We start from the raw sequence: 18,723 nt of genomic DNA, 5'->3' as shown, positions 1-18,723 counted from the left end.
TCTATTCTTTTTATTTGTTGTATTCTATAATAACACTGCTTGCATTTTCGAATGTAAATGGTACTCCTATTTCGTTTTGTGATCCGTCTATATTGGTTTTGAACTACCTGGTTGTTTCCTTTGAATATTGCAATTTCAACTTTTTGATAATTGACAAAATCTTTCTATGGAATAGAAATCCTAAGGTGCAACTTGTGTCTCATGTGGTGTTTGGTTATGATTTATTTATTTTTTAAGTTATGACTCAGAAAGTATGAAATTATATCATTTTTTATGTTCTCCTATTAAATCGATAAATAATTAACTAGGATAAGACTACCTACCTATTTCAGAGAAATTGGATGGATAGGTATCATGGTACATGAATACGTTGGTATTATATTTAGAGTTACTTTGATGAGATATTTTTGTGGATGTGTACAGATGATGGATAAGAGTTGGATCGATTTTCCAAATAGGATGTCGAGCGAATACATTAATGGGATTGATGAATTCCTTGTGTTTGCCTACACCAATAGGGTTGAAGGTTCGATGATCAGTTGTCCGTGTAGGAAGTGTGAGAATCGATACTATTTTGTACGAGAGGGTGTACGGGAGCATCTGATTTTGAATGGTTTTTTTAAAAAATACAAACATTGGATTAATCATGGAGAATCTTACGTATCTCTGCATGGTAATCGAGAGAATGAAACATTAGCTAATTCAGACATTGGGGATGATATGATTGGAATGATACAAGGGGCTATGGGAAATCCACATGCCGATACAAGTGTTGAGGGTGATGAACCACAGGGGCCTGATCCCCATGCATTTGAACCCCAGCTCGGTCCAAATGCAGAGACTGCAAACTATTTCAAACTTCTTCAAGATGCACAAAGTGAATTGTATCCGGGTTGTCAGAAGTTCACATCTTTGTCATTCATTGTTCGACTTTTACATTTGAAGGTGCTTAATCAGTGGACAGACAAGTCTGTTGACATGCTGCTTGAGTTATTGAATGAGGCGTTCCCGTTGGGTGTGAAACTCCCGGACTCATATTATAAAGCTCAAAAGGTCACAACAGATTTGGGCTTCACGTATGAGACGTGGGATGCATGTCCCAACAGTTGCATGTTGTTTCGAAACGAGGACGTCAATCTTGATAAATGTGTCATATGCAACAGTTGTAGATGGAAATCAAATGGTGATGGTGGTTCAAATGGTCTTAACAAAGGTGGCAAACGAATAGCTGCAAAACAGATGAGGTATTTTCCTTTAAAGCCAAGGTTGCAGAGGTTGTTTATGTCATCCAAGACGGCCAAGTTAATGAGATGGCATGCAGAGGAACGAACTGATGATGGTGTCTTCAGGCATCCTGCTGACTCCCTTGCATGGAAAGATTTTGACCGTCGGAATATTTAGTTTAGCAATGATTGCCGAAGTGTAAGGCTTGGCTTAGCATCTGATGGTTTTAACCCATTCAGAACGATGAACATAGTTCATAGCACTTGGCCTGTTGTGCTCGTTCCATACAACTTGCCGCCATGGATGTGCATGAAGCAACCATTTCTAATTTTAGCCGTGCTTATTGACGGCCCAAAAGGACCTGGTGACAAGATTGATGTGTACATGCAACCGTTGATTGAGGAGTTGAAAGAACTATGGAATGAGGGTGTGTCAACATTTGATGCATCAACAAATCAAATGTTTCAAATGCATGCAGCTTTACTGTGGACAATTAGTGATTTTCCTGCATACGCAAACTTGTCAGGATGGAGCACTAAAGGGGAATATGCATGTCCTTGTTGCAATAAGGAAACTACATCGTGTTGGTTGAAGCATAGTAGGAAACAATCATACTTGGGTCATCGCAGATTTTTACCTACTGGCCATAAATTCCGGAAGGATAAAGTATCATTTGATGGTACTCGGGAAGTCCGACTCAAACCCAAATTGTTGTCTGGAACTGAGATGTTGCTACAATTAGAATCTGAGGGTATTTTAACCCAGTACAAGAGGGATGACCTTAAGGAGAGGCATAGGAGACAGGTAGAGAAGGAGAAAGCTGGACATCGCACCCACAGTTGGAAGAAAAAGAGTATCTTTTATGAATTGCCATATTGGGAGCACAATCTAATAAGACACAACCTCGATGTGATGCATATAGAGAAGAATGTTTGTGACAATGTGTTGTGGACAATATTAGGGGTTGCAGGAAAATCGAAGGATGGCGTTAATGCTCGGCGTGATTTACAAGATATGAATATTAGAAAACCCCTACATTTGCAGTTAAGAGGGTCGAATAAAGCCTATTTACCAGCAGCACAATTCACAATGACCAAGGATGAGAAAGATTTGTTCTTGAAAGTGTTGAAGGAAGTAAGAGTTCCCGACGGCTATTCATCCAATATATCACGTCGTGTGCGCTCACATGATAGAAGTATTGGGGGTCTTAAGAGCCACGATAGTCATATTCTGATGCAACAACTTATTCCATTGGCTATTCGAAGATCGTTACCGAAGAATGTAATTGAACCCTTGATTGAATTGAGCAATTTCTTTAGACAATTGTGTTCAAAAGTGAATCGTGCGACGGATTTGCAATATATTCAAGATCGTATCGCTATAACACTTTGTCATCTAGAGAAAATATTTCCTCCGAGTTTTTTTGATATAATGGAGCACTTGCCTATACATCTAGCTGATGAAGCCTTATTGGGTGGAGCGATTCAGTTTCGATGGATGTATCCAATTGAGAGGTATCTTCTTACTTTGAAGCAATACGTGCGTAATAGAGCTCATCCTGAAGGATCAATTGCTAAAGGATATCTTATGGAAGAATGCCTGAATTTTTGTGCACAATATCTCAATGATGTGGAAACCAAATCTAGTCGACCCGTGAGGAACTATAGTGGTGCTGATAATTTGGGTCATGCTATTGGTGAAAACACAAGCTTTTATCTTGATAATACTTCTTGGGTACAAGCTCATCGGTACATCTTATTCAATACAAGCGCGGTTCAACCATTCATAAAGTAGGTTAAGTCACTCACTCAATATTTTATTATGTTTTATTGAATTTTCTACAAAATTTTTTGTATTGCTAAAATTTCAATCTACACAGCGAACACCTTGAAGTACTTAAGCTCAAAATGCCTCGTGTTGACGATCATCAGCTTCGGCGTGAACATTTTGAAACTTTTCACATTTGGTTCAAGGAACATGTATGTATTTAACTCTATAGATTCTAGTTACTTAAGTCGAACTACATTTTAAATTTTACATTTTCGTGTAAAATAGGTCCAAACTTTGCGAAGGACTACTGATGTCATATTTTCTGAAGAGATTATTCTATTGGCAAATGGTCCTCATAACTTGGCAAGGAGGTTCAACGGGTATATACTGAATGGGTTTCGGTATCGAGTAAAGGCCATGGATGATCGTCGAGCCACACAAAATTGTGGTGTAGCTTTGAAGGCAGATACCATAAGTTATGCTAGTCGAAAAGACAAGAATCCTCGTGTGGGGTCTGTGTACTATTATGGACAATTGACAGATATTGTTGAGATTCGATATTCCAATGAGAAGAAACATGTGTTGTTTAAGTGTGATTGGATTGACAACATTCACGGAAAGAAAGAAGATGTCTTCAATTTCACGTTGGTGAACTTCAATCATTTGTTGTACCGAGATGATCGAATTACCAATGAACCTTTCATCTTGGCGTCCCAAGCAGAGCAAGTTTGGTATGTTGCAGACCCGTTACAACCAGACTGGCAAGTCGTGGTGAAGATGTCTCAAAGAGGTTTATTTGATATGAGTTCGACTGATCCACAAATCGAGCCATACATGAGCCAACAATTGGAAGAAAATATAATGCTTCGTGATGAAGAAGTTGGTTGGGTGAGGGAAGCCGCAGAAGGGGAAACAGTTGATGTTCAAATAGGCTGATAGTGATGGAAACATTAGTAATTCAATTAAGGCCAAGGTTGTAGTTAATCATCAATTTCTTAATTTACTTTGTCTTTATAATTGTATTAGTTCAATTAATGTCATATTATAGTTGACAACAAACCATTGTCTATGTTTCTAATGTCAATTAATGTTATATTGCTTGCAGATTATTATGGGAAGGAAGAGGAAGCCTGATCATCCCCGGCGCATGATGTCTGATGTGCTACATAACAGGACATCAGTAGCAACACCATCAGAGGAGGCATCACATCGGCCACTATCGGAGGGGCCTTTAGTGACACCACAGCAGCTACCATGTACTCAGCCTCCACGCCTACCATCGGTGCGTCCACCATCAGTGCCACCACTGCAGCTATCATCATCAGCTTATGAGCCATCCGCAGGTATATAAATTTTCTTTGATTTGTATGAGAATTATTTAAACATACATTTATTTATGCTCATTATATATAACTTGTTTATTCTCATTGTATTTTGCAGACCCTTCGACTTCTTCACAGCCCACCTCAGGTTTATGTGATATGATTTGTATTCACATTATTTAAATTTGCATTTGTTTATTACCATTGCATATTGTTTATTGTTATTGTATCTCACAGGTCATGTTAGTTCTTCATCAACCTCGACTAGGCGTGGTAGAGGATGTGCCAAGGGCATTAAAGAGTGGGGTACTGGTAAAAAGCTAGACATACAATTTGATGGAAATTACTGTCCAATAGGGGATAACGTGGCTAAGTTAACTACTCAACTTGGCATTATTGTGCGGAATGGTAACATTGTTCCTCTTACTTTTCTTGACTGGAACAATGTGCCTGATGATATTATTGATGCTATCTGGAAGGATGTGAAGGTAAAAGTATATTTTTGTCCACAAATTTGAATTCCAAAATTGTGTTATTATTATTTAAACTTTGAAATTGTGTTTTATAGGACAATTTGAATATATGTCCAGAGGAGTACAAGCCAATCTGCATGAAAAACTGCAACAGCATATGGAAGGATCACAAGAACAAGCTTAAGGCAAAGTATTTCAAGCCTAGAAGTTCTGATCCTAATCTGAAGGATGATGTTCCTATGCACATTGTGCCATGCCAGTGGGAAGAACTTGTGGAGTATTGGCGTACTTCTGATGCTGAGGTATACAAATAAGTTATATTTATGATATGTAAACATACAAATCATATTTACATACTCACATTTGTCGAACCTGTTATAGAAAATCGCAAGTAGGAACGCTAAAAATCGGCGAGCTCACGGCATAGCTCATACCACAGGGCGTACTACTTTCTCTCAGATACGGCATGAGGTTTACATTTTATTGTTATATTTTTGTATATAAATAAACATTGTATATTTACAAATTATTTACATTCTAATTTTCATATTTCTAAAAAAATGCAGATGACCAGTAAGGGGGAGTCTACTGATAAGATGAATGTTTGGCTTATGACACGTAGAGTAGATGACCCAGAGGTTATTCAGACCTTGGTAGTTTCCAAACACCTTTGATTGTATTTAAAGTTTACTTTTTGTGTGTCAACCATCTTAATTTGGCATATACTTATATGTCTTATTCAATACAGGATGAGTTTAATCGTCAACTCTCTATGCTACCTGAGGATGGTCGGACTTTGGAGGCTAGGAATGCCATTTTCCATGAGTTGATAGGTCATGACGGACATGGATATTGTCGCACATACGGGAGAATTGTGCCTCGAAGAGCGGTGTATAAAGATGGTGCTGGGCCATCACAATCAACACCCCAGCCATCGACTATTGATCAGATCACGCAGAAGGTTCGTGCAGAGCTAAGGGATGAGTTGAGGGAGGAGCTGCGAGCAGAGTTCTCTACACATTTACAGCAGATGAGAGCTGAGATGATGGCCTTAGTGTCACAGGGGGCAAGTGTGGATCCCAATAGACAGGTTCGATATAAATTAAATTGTTTGATTGTTCAATTTTCACACAAGATTATGTATAAAAATCGAATATGATTACCACATTATGTATTGACTATCACAGGTTCCTGATGCATCGAGTGGCCACCGGGCATTTAGGGAATCTGCAGAAGACGAGAATCCATATACACCACCACCAGAAGATCAGGTATAAAATGTATCTTTGCATTCTAAGCTAAAATGTATCTTTGCATAATTGAGACATTCTAAGTTAAAGAGAGACTTGTGGGAGAAGACGGGGCTCGAATCGGGTTCTCGGTTTGGGAGTTAGAGCCGGATTTCACTTTAGGCAAACTAGTTCCTTAAGAAACTTGAATTCGAGGCGTTAACGCCCCAAAATCACCAAACGGCGTCGGTTGAGCACGAAACTTGGCACACGCGGCCGCCTAGGCACGAGTGACTTGTGGGAGAAGACGGGGCTCGAATCGGGTTCCCGGTTTGGGAGTTAGAGCCGGATTTCACTTTAGGCAAACTAGTTCCTTAAGAAACTTGAATTCGAGGCGATAACGCCCCAAAATCACCAAACGGCGTTGGTTGAGCACGAAACTTGGCACACGCGGCCGCCTAGACACGAGTGACTTCTGGGAGAAGACGGGGCTCGAATCGGGTTCCCGGTTTGGGAGTTAGAGCCGGATTTCACTTTTGGCAAACTAGTTCCTTAAGAAACTTGAATTCGAGGCGTTAACGCCCCAAAATCACCAAACGGCGTCGCTTGAGCACGAAACTTGGCACACGCGGCCGCCTAGGCACGAGTGACTTGTGAGAGAAGACGGGGCTCGAATCGGGTTCCCGGTTTGGGAGTTAGAGCCGGATTTCACTTTAGGCAAACTAGTTCCTTAAGAAACTTGAATTCGAGGCGTTAACGCCCCAAAATCACCAAACGGCGTCGGTTGAGCACGAAACTTGGCACACGCGGCCGCCTAGGCACGAGTGACTTATGGGAGAAGACGGGGCTCGAATCGGGTTCCCGGTTTGGGAGTTAGAGCCGGATTTCACTTTTGGCAAACTAGTTCCTTAAGAAACTTGAATTCGAGGCGTTAACGCCCCAAAATCACCAAACGGCGTCGCTTGAGCACGAAACTTGGCACACGCGGCCGCCTAGGCACGAGTGACTTGTGGGAGAAGACGGGGCTCGAATCGGGTTCCCGGTTTGGGAGTTAGAGCCGGATTTCACTTTAGGCAAACTAGTTCCTTAAGAAACTTGAATTCGAGGCGTTAACGCCCCAAAATCACCAAACGGCGTCGGTTGAGCACGAAACTTGGCACACGCGGCCGCCTAGGCACGAGTGACTTGTGGGAGAAGACGGGGCTCGAATCGGGTTCCCGGTTTGGGAGTTAGAGCCGGATTTCACTTTAGGCAAACTAGTTCCTTAAGAAACTTGAATTCGAGGCGTTAACGCCCCAAAATCACCAAACGGCGTCGGTTGAGCACGAAACTTGGCACACGCGGCCGCCTAGGCACGAGTGACTTGTGGGAGAAGACGGGGCTCGAATCGGGTTCCCGGTTTGGGAGTTAGAGCCGGATTTCACTTTAGGCAAACTAGTTCCTTAAGAAACTTGAATTCGAGGCGTTAACGCCCCAAAATCACCAAACGGCGTCGCTTGAGCACGAAACTTGGCACACGCGGCCGCCTAGGCACGAGTGACTTGTGAGAGAAGACGGGGCTCGAATCGGGTTCCCGGTTTGGGAGTTAGAGCCGGATTTCACTTTAGGCAAACTAGTTCCTTAAGAAACTTGAATTCGAGGCGTTAACGCCCCAAAATCACCAAACGGCGTCGGTTGAGCACGAAACTTGGCACACGCGGCCGCCTAGGCACGAGTGACTTGTGGGAGAAGACGGGGCTCGAATCGGGTTCCCGGTTTGGGAGTTAGAGCCGGATTTCACTTTAGGCAAACTAGTTCCTTAAGAAACTTGAATTCGAGGCGTTAACGCCCCAAAATCACCAAACGGCGTCGGTTGAGCACGAAACTTGGCACACGCGACCACCTAGGCACGAGAGACTTGTGGGAGAAGACGGGGCTCGAATCGGGTTCCCGGTTTGGGAGTTAGAGCCGGATTTCACTTTAGGCAAACTAGTTCCTTAAGAAACTTGAATTCGAGGCGTTAATGCTCCAAAATCACCAAACGGCGTCGCTTTAGCACGAAACTTGGCACACGCGTCCGCCTAGGCACGAGAGACTTGTGGGAGAAGACGGGGCTCGAAACGGGTTCCCGGTTTGGGAGTTATAGCCGGATTTCGGTCTAGTCGAAATTATTTACTAAACTATCTTTCTAATTATATAGTAGTCAATTTTTTTTTATATTTTTCTGTAATTAAAATATTAACACCATTATATGGTTATTAATTATTTTTATCTTGTTTTTTTTCAGATATTTCCTGAGTAGCAGCTTGCTTCTTGTGGAATGTGGGCGTACAAAGATTATTACCAACTTTTTTTTTTTAACCCGTCGCAAACTTGTGAATAACATCAAGACGAAAACTTTTGGTTTTGATTTTGATTTATGTTATTTAAATTTGTGAATAACATTGTGTATGTAGTATGCGACATTATGTAGTGGCATAATTTTTGTTTTTATGCATTTTTATTTCTGTATTGTTATGAATGGAACAACATTATGAATTTTTATTATTTGTCAACTTTTATTTATGTATGTATTTATATTATAAATTTAATTTTTGGATTTTTTTATAGTTATTTTTCATTTAATACAGGTTATTTTTATTTTTTTAATAATTTTCCAGCAGGTTTTTTTTTTTTTTTTTAATTTTTTGAGACGGCATAATAAGCCGTCGCAAAAACATTTTTGGAGGCTTTTGCGACGGCAGACATCCTGTCGCAAAAGCTAGTAATTTAATTTAAACTAAAACCTTTAGCGACGGCTCAGCTTACCGTCGGCAATAGTATAGGCTACCACACTTTTAGCGACGGCTTTTTGCCGTCTCAAAAACCTTTTTTAGCGACGGAAATACTTAGCCGTCGCAAAAAGTCAGATTTTCCTGGGTTATTGGCGACAGAAAATTACCGTCGCAAAAAAGACATCCTCCCGTCGCAAAAAACAATGGCGACGGCACCTACCGTCGCTAAATCCCTTTTGCAACCCCCCCTGTCGCGACCCCCCTTTGCCGTCGCTAAAAGCCAACTTACCGTCGCAAAAGGTATTGGCGACGGCTAACGGACCATTTGCGACGGCGTTTTGCCGTCGCAAAAAACACGTTTTCCTGTAGTGTATGTATTATTTTTCTTGAGCCCAAACACTTTTTTTTTAATATATATTTTCGTTTTAATAAATATGGACCAAACTACACTTATAAATAAATATGGAGTAAATCATACATGGACCAAAAAAAATATTTTGGGGCCCTTTAAATTGATCCTAAAACCAAAAAAAAAAAAACATTGAGCCTATAATATTTTACCAAATTTAGGGGCCCTATTTTTGGGCCAAATTTAGGGGCCCTATGTTATATATGTTTATATGTTTTACCAAATTTAGGGGCCCTATTGTTTTTTTATTTATTTATTTATATATTTTCATTTTAATAAATATGGGCCAAACACATTTATAAATAAATATGGGCTAAATTATACATGGGCCCAATAAAACATTTGGGGCCCTTTAAATTGATCTTAAAACAAAAAAAAAAAAAAAGTTGAACCTATAACAATTTTTTAAATTTAGGGGCCCTATTTTTGAGCCAAAATATGGGGCCTAAGGCACAAGTCTTACCTGCCTTAGGGCAGGGCCGGCCCTGAAAATGTTACAAATAATCTTGATTATAAATTGCACCAAACAAAGTTATTTGTGTGAAATTCAAATAAATATGAGTCACATACTTTGAAATATTGTAGTAACGGGTAAGATATTAATTTTCATATCAATGTGTACTGTGAGAGTAATGTTGATTTATGAAATATGAAAAAATGTTGGAAATCTAATGAACATAAAGTGTCATATCACTTTCAATAATATAGATTTCTAATAATTGGAAAGGAAAATCTATGGTGAGAATATTGATGAAGAGACACATGCTTAAAATGGAGATGCATAAAATTCTACAGAAGCCAATTGAAGCCACAAGAGAGAGCAATTGTACATTTTAAAATTGCAACAATGATAGAGACCACTAATTTTGGAGCTCTAAAAAGACCACTAATGACATGGCACTCAATAAAAAAAGAAAAAAAATATAACACCAAGGCCAAAACATCAAATCATTCCTGGTAGGGCCTACTGCCACATCATTAGTGATAGCACTAATTAGTGCTCTCGCTCATTTTCTTTAAAATTGTGAGTATTGTACTAAGGCCTAGTTTGGGAATAGCATTTTTTAGTAATTTTTTGATTTTTTGATTAAAATGTGATATAAAAAAATAGTATGTTTGGAATGACTTTTTGATTTTTTACAAAAAAATGTGTAAAAAGTAGAGAGAATAAAATATTTAACTTTTTAGTATAAATTGTTAATTTTTTGATTTTTTTAATGACTTTTTGACTTTTTAACTAAAAAAATCACTTAGCAAACGAGGCCTAAGTAATAACACTAGAAAAAAATCATTTCTGACAATGAGGCTGTTTGGGTGCTGGGAAGCACAAAGTACATAGATGTGTCACATGGGCTCTGTAGATGGTCCCCTATTTTGTAGAAGTGACAACCCAACCACTGGGCCTAGGCCCATTTCTAGATCCCATCATTAATTCCCATGGCCCAATCCCCTCAAGTCCTATCATGGATTTGGATCTAGCCTGGGCCCAACCACTATTTGTAATGTGAAAAAAAGCTGCTATTTAAGGAAATAAATTAATTCATATTTTATTTACATTATTCATACATTTTTCAAGTTTTTATTTAAATTCATAATTTAAATATAGCTTAAAAAACTATGAGTATAGTAAAAAATTTAAATGATTTATATGTTTTTCTTAGAATTTGATTTCAGAATTAAAAAAAAAAAAATTATTTTTTTAAGAGGAGAAAGAGAAGTAAAAGAGAAAGAGTAAGGTGACAGAAATATTTTTAAATTTTATTACTATAAAATGCATTAAAATAAATTATATTTTTTTCAAATAAACTTTAACATATCTATTACAATAATTATGCACTCACTAATTTACCAAACTATCAATGCCTAAAATTGGGACTCACTTTTACTATATTTTTTAAACAATTAATTTAGGCATATAATTTTATCTCAAAGAGCATTTCCAAGGGACTTTTTAAAAAATATTTGTTACCTATTATAATTTATTTTATGCTATTTTATTTATCCTAACAAATTAACTAGTACGGTCGATATTCTAACAAAATTATTGTAGAATAATTTTACACACAATCCCATCTATATTTTATCTCTACAGGAAAATTTTCAAATTTTAAAAATCTGAATATAATTTATTCTTTCGTGTTATGATTCTTTTTTAAAGTATTATAATGTTCTTAATTTTGGATAAACACATAGTTTAGTTGCATCTAGCATTTTTCTCCTTATCAAAGCTTCAAGAACAGATTCTTGTAAACCATCTAAAAGAATAATACAAGATTCTTATAAGCTAATTTTATTTGAAGAGTATTGTGAGACTCTTTAAACTAATAAATATGTAAAATAAAAAAAATAATGTCAAAAAATAAGCTTATTTTAAAAAGTAAGTTAAAAATTAATATTTTTTAATTTCTTTTTAATTTTTTTAAAAAATATACAAAAAAATAAATAAATGATGTAATAAAAAAAAACTCAAAAAAATAAAAAACTAACTTTTAATCTAGTTGTCAAAACAAGTCAGCTAGGTAAAATAAAAAGCACACTCTATTTTTATATTGTAGGTAGTAAAAAATGAATAATAGCATTGGACGTGACACGTGGCAGTCACCTATTAGCCACCTATTGACCGCACCCTACTGACCCTTCAAAAATGCCCACCCACTTTCCTCATAATTCACCTCTTCTACCCAAAACCCTAATTGACCCTCCATCGCTAAACCCACGACACATCAAACCCTAGAGAGAGGAGAGCCTCCCATGGATCCCCAGACTCCGACCTCCCAGACCATGGAATCTCTCTCGATTTCGTCTCCCGATCAAGTCTCCGCCTCCAATTCGTCAAATTCCACATCCGAGTAAGTCCCTATACTTGTGTGTATATATATATCTATGTTTGTTTCGTATAATTGAATGTGTAGAGGTGTGTGTGTGATTGTGAAATTGAAAGTTCAATTGGTGAATTGTTTGTGATAGGTTGATGAATGTTGAAGAGAAGTTCAGGATCGTGAGGAGTGTTGGGGAAGAGTGTATTCAAGAGGATGAGTTGCTAAACCTTCTCACCAAGAAGCCCGAACCTGTTTGCTACGATGGGTTTGAACCCTCCGGTCGAATGCACATTGCCCAGGTCTGTTCTTCAGAAACTCATCAATATTCACCTACCCTTTTCGAAAATTTGCAAGTTTCAGAAATTATACTGTAATCTGAAGCTCATTTTTTACTCTCTAGTTCATATGTAGCTAACCACTTTGTCATTAGAAAGTTCTTGTTGCATTTTAGAATTGATTATTCTTTGAGTTTTTTATTTTTATTTTTTGGGTTTAATCTTGAATTTATTGATGAGATGATTGAAGTATATTGGTTTAAAATTATTTGAGTTGTAGTGCGTCATTTTTTTTTTTGTTTAATCCTAGATTTTTCCTGGCAGTCCCTTGAGATGTGTATTTATTTGTTGATTTGTGTTTAGAAAAAGTTGGTTGTTGTGGTAATCAAACTCTTTTCCCCTGCCTTGTTGGAAGTTGAAATTTTTCTCTCAATTTTTGGTTTTCCAAACTGTGGTAACAAGTTTTGTTGATTGGGTGTGTTCTCATTTTCATTTTATTTTTGAACAGGGCGTTATGAAGATCATTAGTGTCAACAAACTGACTTCTGCTGGTTGCAAAGTAAAAATTTGGATTGCAGATTGGTTTGCACAGTTGAACAACAAAATGGGGGGGGATTTAAAAAAAATTCAAACTGTTGGACAGTACATGATTGAGATTTGGAAAGCTGTGGGGTTAAATCTCCAAGGAGATAAAGTGGAATTTTTATGGTCTTCGGAAGAAATTAACTCCCGGGCACATGAGTACTGGCCTCTTGTAATGGACATTGCAAGAAAGAACAAGCTTCCTAGGATAATGAGGTAGAATATTTTAGATTGGAAGTACTCTCTTGGATGGGAATTCAATCTAGCACAACTAAACATTCGATCCTTTGCAGGTGTGTCCAGATTATGGGCCGCAGTGAGCAGGATGAGTTAACGGCAGCCCAAATTCTCTACCCATGCATGCAATGTGCTGATATATTTTTCCTTAAGGTACCTTTTCTTCTTATGGATCATGGGTTTATATACTTTGGGCTGCTGATTCAAGCACTTTTCAGTACCGAAGTTTTGAAAGTCATTATTGAGCCTGGCCTCAAACACTCTCCAAAGGCTTGTGCATAACAGTTTGGTGTGTGCACGTCAAGTGCGCCTTGTACATCTTTTGCTTATAAACATTGGAGAAATATGCATATGGAGAGCTTGCCTTGGACTATTGTTAAATTTAGTGTGTACACGTTTAAACATAACAAGAATAACATCTTTTGTAACAATACCCCATGATAAAAAGCAAGTAAATGATCAGCAAAAAGAAAAAGGCACAAAGCTAAGGTTTTGAGTGAGAAGCTGAATAATCTCACCTTCAATGATAGCAAGCTTCTTTCTTTGCTTTTAAATGTTCGACAACTCGGTGAGAAGAGTATGTATTTATACATTTATATTTAATTTTTAACTTTTTTACTATAAAATATTCTATTTATTTGCTAAGCTAAATATAAAAACTTCAGAATTTGAAATGCTTATTCCTCACAACAAGGTGTAAAACACTTCATGTTAGGCAATTGCCTTCAAAAACTTTGTTCCATACTTAAATTTGGCTATGGAAGAAATCCAACCAACCACATGCCCCTATCCCCTTCACCTCTTCTTCTCAACCAGCCACCCAGGTTGCAAGATCTGTGTTCACTTCATTCAATTGTACAATCTTGTAGGACTCAAGCAGTGATAATGTTTTAATTCTACTAAAATGTACTTATGCTGAGGTGATTGTAATGACATCTTTGTTAACTACATTGTGGTATGGGTGTATTCTACTTGGATGCCTAGGTTCTGTCATCTTTGCAGATAAAGGGATATACTTTTTTTTTTTTTTTTTTTTTTTTTGTAATGCAAATGGTAAGGGAGACCGATTGCCAAGAGAATAATAATTAACTTGTTTAGGGCTTGTTGCAAAAAGATTGGAGCAGGACCAAATAAGGAATAACTAATTTGTGTCTTTGTTTTTGGGTTCACACGTGTGATTTGTTTCCTATGATTTCTTTTGACGTAAGGAAACTAAAAGCTCTATTTTGGTATGTTTTTATATGCATCTTGTGGTACTCGTATGAATGTGAACTCTCATTACTTCCATTAGCCCGGACGGTAGAGACAACTATAAACTTCCTTGCTAAAGTATCTGTATCATTGTAGTTTACTTTGTAAGATATTCCCTTGGTTAAGTTGTACATATAGATAATAATTATCAATTGATCATAGATTTATAGGTGACTTTGAGAGGTGTGTTGATTTTGCATTTTGATAATACAAATAAATAAACAATCTGTTAATCTCAACAGGCTGATATCTGTCAACTGGGCATGGATCAGCGGAAAGTGAATGTCCTTGCGAGAGAGTATTGTGATGACATCAAGAGGAAAAACAAGCCTATCATATTGTCTCACCGTATGCCCCTATAATGATTCTTCCTACTTTACTTGAGTTCATATTCCTTGTCATCAGATGTTAGTTTCTCTTGGTTACTGTGACATGCAGACATGCTTCCTGGCCTGCAGCAAGGGCAAGAGAAGATGTCAAAAAGTGATCCATCGTCTTCCATCTTTATGGAGGATGAAGAGGTATTATACTGTGCTACACAAAGGGAATGTCAAGGAGTCATTTTTTTTGCAGTCTTTGTTAATGAATACTGAATTCAGTGTTGAACTGGCCTGTAACTAAAAGCCTCATTTGGAATTTGACTTATTTTTAGTTTTTGGTGCATGTTCATTATATAAAAGTATTGTAACATGTAATTATTGTGGCAGGCTGAAGTAAATTTGAAGATAAAGAAGGCATATTGCCCTCCAATGGTAGTTGAAGGGAACCCATGCCTGGAATACCTTAAATACATTATCTTCCCATGGTTTCATGAATTCAAAGTTGAACGTGGTCCTGACAATGGTGGTGAAAAGTGAGTTATCTTTGACTTCTGATGGTATTGGCAGCTACTTGTCTCTCTTTGATTTCATTCATATATTCATGCAAGTAGTCTTTGATCATATGTCAGCATTGATACCACTGCCACTGCTTTCTCAGACTTACCCATCAAAGCATTGTAATTCTTTGAAATTGCCAGATTGTTGTGTTTGTCTGGTGTGTCATGATTCTATTTCTTCTCAAATCTCGACCATAATTGCCCTTTGTTGATGGCCTTGTCTTTGTATGTGTGTGCATGTTTGAAATTCAGGACCTTCAACAATATTGAAGAACTAGTTGCAGACTATGAAAGTGGGCAATTGCATCCTGGTGATTTGAAACCTGCTCTATCAAAAGCATTAAATAAGATATTGCAGGTTTTCTTTCTTCTCTGATTTGCTCTTTCCTCTCTGACTCATGTTTCATATTGCCAGTTTTGGTGATTTGGTCGCTTTGGTCTTTAGTCCTCACCTAATTAAAAGTTAATATTGAATCCATGATTTTTGTTGCTTAGTTTATTGTAGATCTTTTGTATTATATCCAGCTCTGGATTTGAAGGATTTTGGGCTGATTCACCACGTCATACCTTTTTTCTACTCAATTAGCCCATCTATTATCTATTTCCATTATTGTCTTGTAACCTATGTTACATGGACTTGGGTACGAGTGTCGGGTGCGGGTTCATATTTGATGTTCGACCCATCAAACCTCAAATTTAAGAGTATGCGGACTCAGCAAAAAATAGTCATATTTTTATATTTTTAATCAATTATGTGAGATTCAAAAATGCATTTGACACATTTTATAACAATTATACAATAATACATACATATAATGTTAGTGTTAAATACACATATATAAGAATTGTCCAATGAAGAGTATTGGACACATTCCACACCTTTGTCTAAGTGTCGATTGTCCAACGTGAGTATCCGATTTATTTTGAAGAGTCATGTAATAATCATGCATTTAATGTAATAATTGATTTGTTTGTTACCAATACCAACATTAAACAAGCAAGTTGGAAAATCATGCATTTGATGTGATAATTTATTTGTTTGTTACCAGCATTAAACATGAAAGTAGTAATATTCCCTAATACTCCCTGCATTTCTTTCGAAGTCTCTCAAAGTATTCCTCTTGAAATTGGCATGGAAGGATACAATATCATCTATGGACTGCAGTAATCATCCTCGATGAGTAGGCTGATTGTGGTTATCTTGTATTTGCAAAAATCAGATTGCCAAATTGATCTGTGTCATTGTGTCTTAGATTGTTCAGAGGGGGAATCAGTTTCCCTGGTCTAGAAATAAATGTCACCTGTTTCTGTAGAGATGGATCATGGTTTTTCTTATTCTAATACACCGGGCAATGGTGGACTGCTTTTTGTCTATTTTATTACCATCATTATGATTTAACATTCCTCATACTCTGCAGCCTGTACGTGATCATTTCAAGAATGATCCTGCTGCCAAGGAGCTATTGAAAAGGGTTAAGGTACGCATGTGTTCTGTATCTTTGCCTTGTTTAGTACCCCAAATGTTTTTTTACTTTATAAATTTTTAATGAATTGTAAGGTTCATTTTTCAATTTTATTGAATTAACAGTACAAGAACTCCCTATCCAAAAAAATAAAAGATTACAAGAACTCAAAAATTGTAACTTCATTCCTGTATTTTTTTTTTTAAAATTATTTTATTCTCCAATCTTTTTGTTGCATTGATCTAATCAATGTTTTGTATTTTATATTAAATGCAGGGTTACAAAGTCACGAGGTGATGTGGCCATGAATACTGAACACCTTTTTCTGTTGGAGGCTGTCTTGGGTCTAAATTGAATTTTGTTTTTCTTGCTTGAAGCAGCACCTTTTTATTTTTATTTTTATATTTATCCTTTGGTCCCTACTTGGCACAAGACGTTGACTCATTTTCTGTACACTTTAATTTAATAGCTCATAAATGGAGTACTTTTTAGTTCGTTTAGATTTGATTACATTTTGTATTATGGAACTCGACAACTTGATTATGGAACTTGGCAACGATGCGACCAAGATTACTTAGTAAATCCCTTTCCAAACATCTGGGTTCAGCGGAGACATTCTTAATCATTTGGACAACGGCCTGTTTAGTGAAACTTATTTTTCAATTCTCTTGGATATTATCAGCATTTTCAGGTTGTGAACAGAAGTTATGTCAAATAATTTTTATTTCTTTGCATGGTAAGACGAACCCAAATGATAGTAATACATCTTTCCTTTTAAAGGAAGATAACTGGATAGGAAAGTTAATTTTGAATAATGGTATGTAAATGCAAAAATTATATTAGAATAATTTGATAGATTTGTATTAATTTATTTTTGGATATTGTTAACATGTCTCTTTATGGAACATGTGAAGAAATTTAAAATAGGAAAAATTGTGGGTTGGTGGTAAAACCAGAAAAAATTACAATATTATGAAAAAGATTATAATTTCCATTATTAATGTTGACAAGTTTTTATCACTGATTTGAAATTTATTTTGAAAACACTACAGACTCGTAATTTTTTCTTTAAAATATTTGTACTTTGTGCATAAAGATGCATGCATTAAAAATGTATAAAAATGCATGCCCAGTGAAGGACGCCGAGATCATCATGCTAGAATGTGAGTGCACAATTTAACATGTCTACAAAGAGGGAACTTACGTATTGATGCATTAGTCAAGTTGGGAGCGGACCGACCAGAGGAAATTCTAGTGGTGAATGAACTACCAGCTGAAATTAGAAGTCTTTTGATGTATATGATATGATAGGATTGCCTAGGGAAAGAGTTTAAAAAATTTGTATAAATATTTCAAGTTTCGAAACATATACTCTTAGAGAGTGTTTGTTTAGACAGATTAAATAAGGGCGAATTATAATATAATAGACAGGCAGTTTTAAATAAATAGTCTCTGAACTATTTAGTTAGAAATGATGTGTATTTTAACCATTAATCCGACCTTTATTAAACTAACCAAACGATGAATTAATAAATTTATTGGATATGAAATCTAATCCAACACCAATGAAACAAATAACCCCTTAGGATAAGATCATAAGACACATTAACAAGATTATATATTTTAAATCTGAAGATATGTTAAAATAATTTATTAGTTAAAACAATGTCGCTAGTTTTGAGCATTCCAATATTTAACGACTTTTTGTGTGTTAAGGGGGAGAAGTAATAGTAGATAGGGAAAAGGGATGAAGCGATGACAATGGATTAAATAAGGGTGTGTTTATTTAGACGGACTAAATAAGGGGAATTGGAATCTATTGAATTGTTGTTAGTCTTGAAATACATTGTCCTTGACTATTTAGTTGAACTGGATTTGTATTCCATGTTTATTTAGTCATGGGATTAAATGTCGGAAAATGACTATTTGGTTGGATAAAATATAAATCCTATGCTTGTTTGGGATATTATGGAGATGGATAAATGTTCAAATAACTATTTTACCCTTTTAATTATTTACTAAGTAATAGTAATATTAAA

General features: G+C 36.6%; 3 protein-coding genes across 3 annotated transcripts; all 3 read left to right on the top strand.

Moving 5' to 3' along the window:
• Positions 1-354: 354 nt before the first annotated feature.
• Positions 355-3,956, top strand: LOC145798283 (uncharacterized). Its single transcript, XM_082885792.1, has 4 exons — positions 355-373; positions 1,751-3,014; positions 3,104-3,203; positions 3,280-3,956. Exons 1-4 carry the CDS (start codon positions 355-357, stop codon positions 3,928-3,930), a joined length of 2,034 nt encoding a protein of 677 aa, XP_082741918.1. The 3' UTR covers positions 3,931-3,956.
• Positions 3,957-4,103: 147 nt separating this feature from the next.
• Positions 4,104-8,355, top strand: LOC145797310 (uncharacterized). The gene is made up of 8 exons (XM_082884086.1): positions 4,104-4,337; positions 4,435-4,464; positions 4,554-4,804; positions 4,885-5,260; positions 5,356-5,442; positions 5,538-5,879; positions 5,977-6,060; positions 8,285-8,355. Exons 1-4 carry the CDS (start codon positions 4,106-4,108, stop codon positions 5,101-5,103), a joined length of 732 nt encoding a protein of 243 aa, XP_082740212.1. The 5' UTR covers positions 4,104-4,105; the 3' UTR covers positions 5,104-5,260; positions 5,356-5,442; positions 5,538-5,879; positions 5,977-6,060; positions 8,285-8,355.
• Positions 8,356-11,821: 3,466 nt separating this feature from the next.
• Positions 11,822-17,278, top strand: LOC114302161 (tyrosine--tRNA ligase 1, cytoplasmic). Its single transcript, XM_028247153.2, has 10 exons — positions 11,822-12,029; positions 12,148-12,298; positions 12,783-13,072; positions 13,150-13,246; positions 14,587-14,692; positions 14,783-14,865; positions 15,052-15,197; positions 15,474-15,579; positions 16,640-16,699; positions 16,961-17,278. The coding sequence occupies exons 1-10, from the start codon at positions 11,932-11,934 to the stop codon at positions 16,979-16,981; spliced, it is 1,158 nt and encodes a 385-aa protein (XP_028102954.1). The 5' UTR covers positions 11,822-11,931; the 3' UTR covers positions 16,982-17,278.
• The last annotated feature ends 1,445 nt before the right edge of the window (positions 17,279-18,723 follow it).

This window comes from Camellia sinensis, chromosome 8 (genome assembly GCF_055761805.1).
Source record: "Camellia sinensis isolate YWXY chromosome 8, ASM5576180v1, whole genome shotgun sequence".
In the NCBI taxonomy this organism is placed as follows: domain Eukaryota; kingdom Viridiplantae; phylum Streptophyta; class Magnoliopsida; order Ericales; family Theaceae; genus Camellia; species Camellia sinensis.
The sequence above is the reverse complement of the archived record's forward strand: the minus strand, read 5'-3'. Positions and strand labels throughout refer to the sequence as shown.

Excerpts from the sequence above, each read along its gene's own strand:
- LOC145798283 (XM_082885792.1), top strand. Across the intron at positions 3,015-3,103 it reads GCGGTTCAACCATTCATAAA|CGAACACCTTGAAGTACTTA; the intron begins GTAGGTTAAGTC and ends CAATCTACACAG. Across the intron at positions 3,204-3,279 it reads ACATTTGGTTCAAGGAACAT|GTCCAAACTTTGCGAAGGAC; the intron begins GTATGTATTTAA and ends CGTGTAAAATAG.
- LOC145797310 (XM_082884086.1), top strand. The coding sequence starts at position 4,106 with ATGGGAAGGAAGAGGAAGCCTGATCATCCCCGGCGCATGATGTCTGAT. Across the intron at positions 4,338-4,434 it reads AGCTTATGAGCCATCCGCAG|ACCCTTCGACTTCTTCACAG; the intron begins GTATATAAATTT and ends TGTATTTTGCAG. Across the intron at positions 4,465-4,553 it reads TTCTTCACAGCCCACCTCAG|GTCATGTTAGTTCTTCATCA; the intron begins GTTTATGTGATA and ends TGTATCTCACAG.
- LOC114302161 (XM_028247153.2), top strand. The coding sequence starts at position 11,932 with ATGGATCCCCAGACTCCGACCTCCCAGACCATGGAATCTCTCTCGATT. Across the intron at positions 12,030-12,147 it reads TCGTCAAATTCCACATCCGA|GTTGATGAATGTTGAAGAGA; the intron begins GTAAGTCCCTAT and ends TGTTTGTGATAG. Across the intron at positions 15,198-15,473 it reads CCTGACAATGGTGGTGAAAA|GACCTTCAACAATATTGAAG; the intron begins GTGAGTTATCTT and ends TTTGAAATTCAG.